Source organism: Helobdella robusta (genome assembly GCF_000326865.2).
Source record: "Helobdella robusta unplaced genomic scaffold HELROscaffold_28, whole genome shotgun sequence".
NCBI classification, from domain to species: Eukaryota; Metazoa; Annelida; class Clitellata; order Rhynchobdellida; family Glossiphoniidae; genus Helobdella; species Helobdella robusta.
Genome location: NW_008704435.1, coordinates 424,783 through 436,604, shown reverse-complemented (window position 1 = coordinate 436,604; position 11,822 = coordinate 424,783). Strand labels below are relative to the sequence as shown.

The following is an 11,822-nucleotide window of genomic DNA, read 5'->3' as shown; positions in this document are numbered from 1 at the left end:
GATGGTGATGATAATAATAATAACAAACGACAATAATAATAATAAAAATAATAACAATTAAATAATCATAATGAATGATAAAAATAACAAGAATAACGAGGGACGATTGGCACTTACTTGAATGCGGCTCGTGGAGATGGAAGTTTAGAACAAAATATAATAATAATAATAATAATAACAACAACAACAATAATAATAATAACATTAACAATAATAATAATAACAACAATAATAATAAACAATAATAATAATAATAATAATAATGATCGCTGAGCTAATAACAACGTTTAACGGCGATTAAACTTAACAAAATTATGAATGGTGATGATGATGATGATAATGATGTTGATGATGATGATGATAATGATGTTGATGATGATGATGATAATGATGTTGATGATGATGATGATAATGATGATGGTGGTGATGATGATGATGGTGGTGATGATGATGATGGTGGTGATGATGATGAGAATGGTGGTGATGATGATGACGACGACGATGATAATGCTGATGATGATGAATGTTCACAGGAATAAATGTAGCTTGACAAAGCAGCCTGCAACAAACACGAAGACTTAATTGTTCGTAGATGATGAGAGATAACACGCACACACCCAACTGCTGACTCGTGTTTGTGTTCTTAATTGATCAATCGTTGAATATCATCGACCGACATACTAAGCTGCCTAATATAGGGCATACATACATACATACATACATACGAAACGAAACGAAATAATTTATTTGACCTCAATAAAGAAAATGAGGTGCAGGTTGACTGTGAGGAGTTAGTATAAAACTCATCGAGCACAGCAACCTAAACCAAAAACTTTAGAATCTCTAAATGAAATAGGTTAACCTTCAGATGTTACTAATTGATCACAAAAACAAAATCATCGGGCACAGCCATCAAACAAAAAACTTCAGAATCTCTAAATGTTATATATTACATTTACGGTGTTACTAGTTGTTCGTAAAAATAAAATTATTGAGTACCACAAAAAACTTCAGATTCTCTAATTGGAGTATATTATATTTACGGTGTTACTAACTGTTCATAAAAATATTATCATCGTGCACCACAAAAAACTTCAGATTCTCTAAATGGAATGTATTAGCTTTGAGATGTTACTAATTGATCCTAATAATAAGTTAGGTCTATATTTCTCTAGATACAAAACTGCGTATAGAATACCTGATTGAATCTATCTATATAAGCTATAGATAGAAGAGAATAGGATCACATACGTATATACAAATATCTACGTATACGTCAGCACACACACATACATACAACTGAGCATACATGATGTCATAAATATTTTATAAAAATGTAATTTATATTCTTAAAACTAGTGATTTTAATTAATCAAATTAATAAATGCTTTCAAATGATGGTTAAAGTTCTGCATGTTCGATCTGTCATAATTAAATCCTTTATTTAATAAAAAATTCCAAATTCTGGGTCCTCTGCAAATGATGTGTTGATGTAAAATTTTCGTTTTTGATTTGTTGGAACAGATGAAATTGATGCGCCTTTGATTCTTCGTTCGTTTATAATAACCGTCAAAAATCGGAGGTAGTTTACCAGTCAATTGTTTGTCGATGAATTTTGCCGCGTGATATGTACTCATTTGATCGAAAGTCAGATTGCTTGTCGTGGCGAATAGCTGTTGTGAATGGGATTGAGCTTTGGAAAGTGTGATTGTTCGCATCGCTCTCTTCATGATTATTCTTATTGGATTTGTTGTAGTTGGATAAGCAGGCGCTTGTCCAGACTGTATTGCAGTATGAGATATATGGAGTACAGATGGCTTTATATAGCATGTTAAGAATTCTTTTAGACAAGAAAAATTTTATTTTATTTAATAGACCAATTGATCTTGCTAGTTTTGTGCAAACATATCGAACATGTTGTTGAAACGATAATTTTTGATCCAATATTACTCCTAAAAATTTAACAGTTTTGCTTTCGAGAATATCCGAATTATTTATTACGATCTTATATGGCTTCTTGTAGTTTAAATATTGGACTGAGCCAAAAATAATCATTTGTGTTTTTCTGCTATTCAATGTCAACACATTACATTCAAACCATGAGATGACCTTTTTAATTTCACTATTAGTCTTCAAAATGAGTTCATCGATGTTTTTGCCTGTACTGAATAGATTAGTGTCATCTGCGAAGTAAATGTAATCAAAGAATGTTGAAATTTTCGGGAGATCGTTGATGAAGACAATGAATAGCAATGGTCCCAAAATGCTGCCCTGAGGTACTCCAATTTGGTTTAATTTTTCGCTCGAGCATGTACCTTGCCAGCTAACAAATTGACTTCTCTCCGATAAGTAACTTCTGAACCATTTCAGTTGCGAGCCACGTATTCCATAATAGTCTAGTTTCGCCAGCAAAATGTTGTGGTTGATGCAATCGAATGTCTTCGAGAGATCAAGGCACGTGCCTACGATGTATTTTTTGTCTTCTGCTGCGATCCCTATTTTTATGATCAATTCTATTATTGTCAGCTCAGTCGAGTACTTCTCTCGAAATCCAAATTGTGAATCGTTAATTATGGAATTTTTTTTAAAGAAGATATTTAGCCTTTTGTAAATTATTTTTTCTATTATTTTCGAAAAATTTGATAAAAGAGCAACGGGTCGAAAATTAGTTAAATCATTGCATCCCTCATCCTTTTTAATCGGTACAATTTTTGAGACTTTGAAACATCGTGGGAATGTGCCGGAGTTGAAAGAAAGGTTAATTAGGAATTCCAAAATGTGAGCTGTTGAATGTATGGAAGATTTTATTATTTTCATAGGAATGCCATCCCATCCACTGGTTGTTTTTGGTTTGAGAAGTCTGGTTGTTGCAATTATTTCATCGCTTGAGGTCGACAGACAGAAGAACGAGTTTTGAAGTTTATTAGTGAGGTGATTTTTCCAGAGTGTTGAATTTTTGAAAGATGAACCTAGTTTTATAGCTATACCGATGAAATAATCGTTTAAGGCGTTCGCAGGAGAACGAACAATTTCACTGTTTGATGTGACGGTATTGGTGATTTTGTTTGTGCTGATAAGGTTCTTAATAATCGACCACGTTCTTCTGTTATCTTTTATGTTCTTTACTATGATGTCGCTATAATATTGTTTTTTTTAGTTTATTTTTAAATTTGATGCAAGATTGTCTAATTGACTTTAATTCAATTAGATTTTCAATATTCGGATTTTTTAGATATTTTGTATACAGTTTGGTTTTTCTATTTAACATTATTTTAAGATCATCGGTTATCCAAGGTTTATCACGTGATATTTTTTTAATTTTTCTTACTGATGAAATACGCAGCATTCGTTGAAGTTCTTTACAAAAATCTCTATGAATCGTTGAAACCCGACATTTACATCCTCACAGTTTAAAACGTTTGACCAGTCCATGTTTATTAAATATTCGTTCTGTCTGTTGATTCGTTCACTTGTAAACGAGTATAATTTCTCCTTCAGAAAATGGTTCTTGATTCTGTTAGACTTCATATTTACAATTATAAAAATTGGTAGGTGGTTCGAAAAATCACATACCTGTGTACCACATGATTCTACTGCATTTGGTTCGCTCGTGAAAATGTTATCAATGACTGAATTTTTATTTAAACTTATTCTAGTTGGGGTTGTTATTAAAGTTGATAGGTTGTATGATGTTAATAATTGTTGAAGTTGGAATTTGCTGGCATTTGAATCAGCATCAAGTAAATTGATGTTCATATCACCGATCAGATAAACTAATTTGTTCTCTAGACTTATGATTTGTAGTACCTGTTCGATTTGTTGAAGATACATATTTGCGTCATAGGTAGGAGGCCGATATGTTATTACAATTATTGCATTTTTATTGGAACAATCGTTTGTTATTTCTATGCTGAATAATTCTATGCTGCTAATGCTATTGATGTCGTCTCTTGTTTAATACTTAATATCGTTATCAATATACAAACCGATTCTACCACCGTGCTTACCAGACAGATTTTTACCGACAAAATCATAACCAGTAATATTTATTAACTTGATATTGTCATCATTTAGCCACGTTTCACTTATACCAATAATGTTATATTTAAAAGAAAAGTTGTTTAAATAATCGAGTAAGTCTTCTGATTTGTGAACTAAACTTCTAATGTTTAAATGCATTAGTTTGAAAAACAAATTGTCGTTAATTCCGTTGTCGCTGATGGAGTTATACAAAGCATTTATTTGATTTATATCGTCATATAGTCTGCAGGTTTTATTTACGACATTGCTGTGAGTGTCGTTAACAGTATTTAACGAATTTTTGTCAGCCATGTTTGTTCGTCGTATCGGAGTTTTTGTCGGTGTTTTTCCCGAAACGCCATTCGCGTACAATGATGTGTTTTAACATAATTTCCGGGTCCTTCATCTTCGGTTCATCGCAACTTTCGACACATACACGAAACATCGTTGATTCTTCCTCATCCTTGTTTACTGGATCGCTTTTATCCTGATTAGAACGTTTTATCACCGGAAAACAAGAGATAACGTTTATACCACTTGTTTTAAGAAAATCTATGACATCATTTCTGTGACATCTTTTTACGTTGCTCATCAAGAAAACGGTCTTTCTTATAAGGTTTTTTTTAGCCTGAAGTTTGCAGTTATCGATTACTTTGATGCCAATAATTTTTTTAATTGGTTTTGGAATGGATGCGTTAACATTGCCTGAGTTACTGGTGGTACCACTTGATTTCATTTCATTATTATCTTCAGATGAGTTGTTTAGTCTGGCTCTTTTTTTATTTCTGGAAATGTACTCTCTAAACCCATCATCCACTGGTGTTTTTTCGGCATCTGACCACAGGTTTCCAGGGTTGAAATTTTGATTATTTACGTCAATAATTAAATCGCTTGACTTCTCAAGTAACTTTGACGATATACTTTTTTCAACTTCATTACAATGTGATGTTTTAGTGCCAGATATTAATAAATTCGATGAAACTTTGTCAGCGTAGCTACAATGATGCATTTTGCTACTTCGTCCTAAGGGATTCGAGTTTGAAAGCAGTTTGTTGTGGTGATTATAATATGTCGTTTTATCGTAGTTCAGCGCTATATTATTAACGGTGTTTTTTACCGCGCAAATTTCCTTGTTGTGCACCTCTAAGGTATTAAGCACGTGCTGCTGTTGGCTGTGCAATATGTCGGTAATTTCTCGCTTTAAACTTTCAAAATTTAATTTAATCAAACTTTCCATATCTGGAATTTTTTCCAGGTCACTACTGACAAAAATCGGACATCAAATCTGATAATTTTAGATGTTTTAAAATAGCAATGCAATCTTGTAACCTTTCTTTTTTAGTCGTTCCACGAGGTATGATTTTGTCGTGTTTTTCACTTTTATTGACTTCCATTTCATTTTTTAATATTTTTAAAGCTCCAACAATGTCGTCATTTGTGTAAAATTCCGAAACATTATTAACAAAGTTTTCATCATCAAATAAACCGAACTTATTTTTCAAAAAATACAGGACTTCATTAATTACAACCGTCCTGGTCGCCATATTAAACCTACATACATACATACATACATACATACATACATACATACATACATACATACATACATACATACATACATACATACATACATACATACATACATACATACATACATACATACATACATACATACATACATACATACATACATACATACATACATACATACATACATACATACATACATACATACATACATACATACATGCATGCATGCATGCATGCATACATACATACATACATACATACATACATACAAAAATCGAGACTGGATGAATTAAATGATTCTCCCTCAGATAAAGCCAGGTTGATGGCCGTTAGAAGTGAATTGGCCATTCCCAGTACAGCTTGTGGTACAAGGCTTGACAATGGTTCTATTAGAGTGAGTTTATGCTTGAGACTTGGGTTACCGGTGGTGTCAGGTTACTGATGCTTGTGTGGGGCGGATGTTTCTCAGTTGGGTCACCATGGTTTATCGTGTAGGCTTGGTTTAGGAAGACAAGCAAGACACTCTGCCATGAATGATTACATATGCAGATTGTTCCAAAAAGCAGATATACCTGCCATTAAAAAAACAGCAGGCCTACTAATGAAAGCAATTTCAGGCCAGACGGTTACACCCTGGTACCGTGGTTCCAAGGTTGTTGTTTATCATGGGATGTGACGTTCCCTCACAGGTTAGCCGAAAGGTGCATCAATTACACGGCTATGGAGCAAGGTTCTGCTGCGGTGAAGGCTGCTGGTTTCAAGAATACTAAGTACAAAGATCCAAACGACAATACGATTGTTTTCGTTTCGATCTGAGTGGAGACATTTGATAAACAGAACAGACACAATTATTTTTTAATAATATAGGTACTAAAATAGTTGAAAAATCCGGTGATCTCAATGATAAAATTTATATAAAGCAAAATATATCGTTGTTGTTGCAAAAGTTTAATTCATTTTGTATTTTAGAGAACATTGCTAAGTGCCCTTCTGTTCGAGACCGTGTACACTAACTTTATCTGTTGAGCAGGGGCGAAATAATAGTTTTTATGGCTATGTTTTTAACCATGGGCTCGCACATACATACATGCATACGTACGTACATACATACATACATACATACGAAACGAAACAAAATTTTATTTGCTCCATAAAATGAAAAAAAAATTTAATGATAAGAAACGGGCTGACCATGATAGAATTCTTATTGGAATTCATCGAGCATGGCCACCGGAACAGGAAATAAAATTATGTTTCTAGTTTTCTAAATAAATTATGCAAATTTAAATGTAATTGGTCGTGAATAATTCACAATTAAAGTGTTAGTTGTTAGTATTAACAAAAAACATAATTATGTTAGCAAAACATGTTAGTTGTTAGTAAATGGGTTTTTATCCTCTTTTATCCTAACTTTTAAAGAAAAAGTTGGTAGATCTGCAAAGTCAGCATGAAATTATTCAACAAAATTTTTACATCAAATATTAATAAAGCAATACATACATACGTTTATACATACGTTGATACACAGATCGTTACAAAAAATGTTTTTCACTAAAAATAAAAACGAAACCATCAGAAATTAACTTGGAAGACAGAAAAGTGTATATGACTAAGTCAGATAAAGAAAATTGGGATTTTTTGGACCTATTTGTAGATTGATTAAGATGGTACTAATGAAGAAAAAAGATTTAAAGAAAAAGTTGGTAGATCTGCAAAGAAATGGATAGATGACATTACTGATTGGACTGGTATTGGTATTCTAAATTTAATAAAACTGGCCAAAGATAGAAAAAGTTTATGAAAAGAAAAAAGAAAAAATAAATGTAAAAAGCATGATGTTTTGTTTTTTACTTTCTGCCTCCAACTGATTCCCAACAAATTTCGGTAACACTTCATTTCAAATGCTTCCAATCTGCTTTTGTCTCTTTTTTGTCCATCATCATCATTAACAACAATTTCATTATACATAACATTAACATGATCGTCACATCAATAATAACGTCATCATCATCATCACGATCGTGATCATCATCAACAACAACATCATCATCATAAACAACAACATCATCATCGTCAACAACAACATCATCATCATCATCGTGATCATCATCATCACCGCCCCATTAACCAGACCAACCTCGTTCAACTTGATTGAGTTGTTTTACAAAGCGTATCTGACACTTGTAATATTCTGGGTATTGTTGCTGTTGTTGTTAATGTTGTTGTTGTTGATGATGTTGTTGATGTTGTTGTCGTTGTTGTTGTCGTTGTTGTTGTCGATATTGTTGTTGATGTTGTTGTAAATTTTAATGTTGTATTAATAATAAATTTAATAATAATAACAATAATTAATATCATTGTTGTTGTTTTCAATTTGGGTCAGGTTGTGGGGTTTATATTGATTTTATTTATTTATTATTAATATTGATATAAATATTTTATTATTTTTATTGTTATTATTATTTATTTATTTTGGGTTGTAAATTTGTTGTAAAGTGTTGGGAATGAAGTATCTGTACCTGCTAGCTGCTTACATTCTTACACATACATACATTCATACATACATGTACATACACACACATACACACACACACACACACACACACACACACATACACACACACACATACACAAAGACGCATATATACACATCAATACTCATACATATAACTGTGTGTGTATGTATGTGTGTGTGTGTGTGTGTGTGTGTGTGTGTGAAAATGTAGTTTTACGACGATGGTAATGAGATAATGATGATAGTGCGTGTGTGGTGACTAGATTCGTTATCATTGTTGCAGATGAAAAAGTTTAACTCCAACATCCAAATCCGTATTAATCCCCACTGTAATGATTATCATCACCAACATCACCGTCATGGTATAACCCTCATCATCATCATCATCTTCATCATCATCATCATCATCATTATCATCAAATCAATACAATCATCATCATCGTCATCATCACCAACCTTAATGAAAGTTAACAACCTATCAAGCCCAATTTAATTCCTCATCATCATCTGATTGTTAACTTTTTCATCAACATCATCATCATCCCCACCATCATCATCATCATCACCACCATCATCATCATCACCACTCCTCTATACTTGACACCTCAAACCACATCCCACTTGAATTTTCTTGCACATCCTTTCTTCTTCCTACTTAAATTCATTCATTTTATTCAATCAATCATTTTATGCATTCGTTCGTTCGTTCGTTCGTTCATTCATTCGTTCATTCGTTCATTCGTTCATTCATTCATTCATTCATTCATTCATTCATTCATTCATTCATTCATTCATTCATTCATTCAATATTCTTTTGTTCGATCGATGGTTTGATAGTTTTTCCACTCAAATAAAAGTTTAGTGGAATAAAATCTTTCTTTATATTATTCCTTCAAGCAAAAAGTTATCGAAAGTTATTCATAAAATTAACAACGACAACCTTGTGTGTATGTGTGTGTATATGTATGTGTATGTTTGTGTGTGTGTATGTGTGTGTATGTGTTTACAAATGTGTGTATGTATGTATGTATGTATGTATGTGTGTTTGTGTGTGTATGTGTTTGTATGCGTATGTGTTTGTGTATGTATGTATGTATGTATGTGTGTGTGCATGTGTTTCTGTGTTTGGTGTATGTGTGTGTGTGTGTGTGTGTGTGTGTCATGAAACAACAGCAGCAGACTTCCGATAAACTTTTAATAAGATTTTTTTATTTCCACAATGGCCTGATTGAAATCAAATGATGATGATGTAAGGGAAGAGAATGGTGCGGATGTAACGAGTTGATCTATAAGATGGGAAAATAATTACTGAAGGTTGACACTTTCGACCAAAACAGACCATTAGCTTTTGTTCTATATTGCAATAAAAAATTGTGTAAATGATTTAAAATAATTAATTAATTATTATTATGAAATCCTAAAAAATTGAGTGTTTAAACAAAAACTGCCATATTCTCTATTCCAAATTGCCAAAGATGAACGTAAAATTTTGAGCGAGTAGTCAGCTGGGCCGAACATTCGGTGCTTCTTTAACACATGTGCATTTAAAGGTGTTTGATGTATTGAATGTCGCAATCAGGATTACGGCTGGTCCCTCAAAAATTCCAATTTCAACTCCGAGTAGAAATTATCCGACTCCCACTTCCGGCTCCTACTCCAACATCATCATCAATCAGTGATGGGTAGTTACTAACTACAAATAGTTAACTAGTAGTTAATAACTACTAACTAGTAGTTAAAAAAAGTTGTTAATAACTATTTTATTTTGAATAGTTGGCAACTACTAGTTAACTTTTTTTTACTAATTAGTAACTATTATAGTTAACTATTTTTTTAACTACTTGAACATATTTTTCCTCAGAATTAATGTTTATCTTTCTAATTGCACATCCCTATTTTCAAATTTGTTTATTAGTTTCCGCGTCAACGCCATTTCTTTTTAGTTTTTTTTGTGTACGAAATGCAGATAATTTGCGTTTGATTGATTATTTAATATGAATACTCAAATTATTAAATTGTGCTTTATTGACGCCGTTTTTAAAAAAGACGACGATAAATATTTTACTGCAAATTTTGTAAAAGCATTTTCTCTGATAGCATTTAAAATACTACAGAAGGTGACAGTAACATAGAAGATATTTACAAAATGACATATTATTAAAAACAGATATTACTTATTTAATGGAGATAGAACAAATTGATTCTGATTATCACAAACGATGTGATAATCACAATTTGAATCTGGTAGCAAGTGTAGTGTAGATGCTCTGAAAGCAAGAGAAAATCAGCAATACAAAAGACTGTATGATAAAACTATAGCAAAGGTGACATCACTGTCAAACTCTGTATATCGAAGTACTAAAAATGCTGATATTGTACAAGACATTACTGGTTCTACATTTATTAAACCAACTGTTACAAGGTGGTGTTCAGAATTTTATGCAGTAGAAAGAGTTGTTGACATAGGATTCGACAAAATTTTTAGTTGTCAGAAAGTATAAAAACAAGCTTTATTTACAGAAAATGAATTTAGCTTTTTGATGTCTTTTCTCCAAGCCATGAAACCGATAGTAACTGCAATGGATATCATTCAGAGTGAAAATTCATATATAGGTCACATTGTACCAACAATCACTGGAATTAACAAAAAAAATTTCACTGTGTACAGATAAAACTGTCCAGCCTTTATTGCAAGCACTGACTGATGATATAGAAAAAAGATTTGGGCAAATTTTAGAAAATGATGAGTATCCGTTTGCCTTTATGCTAATTCCACAATTTAAAACAAACTTTCTAACCTGTGAAAACCAAAAGAATGCTCTTAAAGAAAAATTATTGGCATATATGGAAAATATACACAGAGAAATTGAACAATCCAGTAATAGTTTTTTTAATTGGAATTGATAAATACATATTCAAATTAACTTTTGTTTATTAATGATTTGAAGTCACACATTGTTTAAAAAAGTTTTTTTGGTAAATGGTTATTTATTTATACATTACAAGCAGATTGCAAACCAGTGAGTCCTGTACCTTCGCTTCTAAAGAAAGTGAACCTTGGCGAATAAATTGTGACAATTTGTATGATTACCGGGAAATAATCAAAATTTTTCGGATCATGTGTTGGCTGATAAACTCAACAGTTACTTGGCTAACTCATCTAAGAATATTGAAAGCTTATTTTCTTATCCATCAGTATGTGCAAGTTTCATAAAACAAAATTCCACATTACATAACTCTGCAGTGGATGAGCGTCTTTTCAGTGTTGTCGGACAAATTCTAACTGTTAAACGCTGTAGATTGTCTGATGATCATACCAATAAAATGATTTTTTGAGAGATCATCTTAATCACACATTCAAAAAAACATTTATTAAAAAAATATATATTTGTTGGTTAGTAAATTTACAAAAATTTTTCAGAAGGGTTTTTAAATACTAGTTATTAAAAGTAGTTAAAAAGTAGTTAACTATTATGAAGTAGTTAATAACTACTTTTCTTGAAAGTAGTTTAAAAGAAGTTACTAACTATGTTTTTAGTCAAATCGTTAACTGCAGTGGTTAGTTCACTACTTTTTGGGGTAGTTCACCCATCACTGTCATCAATATATCATTATTTACATATCATCATCATCACATTATCGTCATCGTTAAGATCTTTCCATTAATTATTATATACTTTAAACCGTATCACTTTTGCAAGAAGATTACAAACAAATTTATTTTTTCAAAGTACCATCATTAAATTCGTCACATTTA

General features: G+C 31.9%; 2 protein-coding genes across 2 annotated transcripts; one reads left to right on the top strand and one right to left on the bottom strand.

Moving 5' to 3' along the window:
* Positions 1-4,324: 4,324 nt before the first annotated feature.
* HELRODRAFT_173849 (hypothetical protein) lies at positions 4,325-8,704 on the bottom strand (the record flags this gene model as incomplete). The annotated part of the gene is made up of 6 exons (XM_009020449.1): positions 4,325-5,282; positions 5,350-5,510; positions 5,973-6,122; positions 6,565-6,569; positions 7,688-7,754; positions 8,663-8,704. 6 exons carry the CDS (start codon positions 8,702-8,704, stop codon positions 4,325-4,327), a joined length of 1,383 nt encoding a protein of 460 aa, XP_009018697.1.
* A 2,478-nt stretch (positions 8,705-11,182) lies between these two features.
* On the top strand, positions 11,183-11,368 carry HELRODRAFT_147150 (hypothetical protein; the record flags this gene model as incomplete). Its single annotated transcript, XM_009020448.1, has 1 exon — positions 11,183-11,368. A coding segment is annotated over one exon (186 nt), but the record flags the coding sequence as incomplete, so codon positions are not given.
* Between the last annotated feature and the right edge of the window lie 454 nt (positions 11,369-11,822).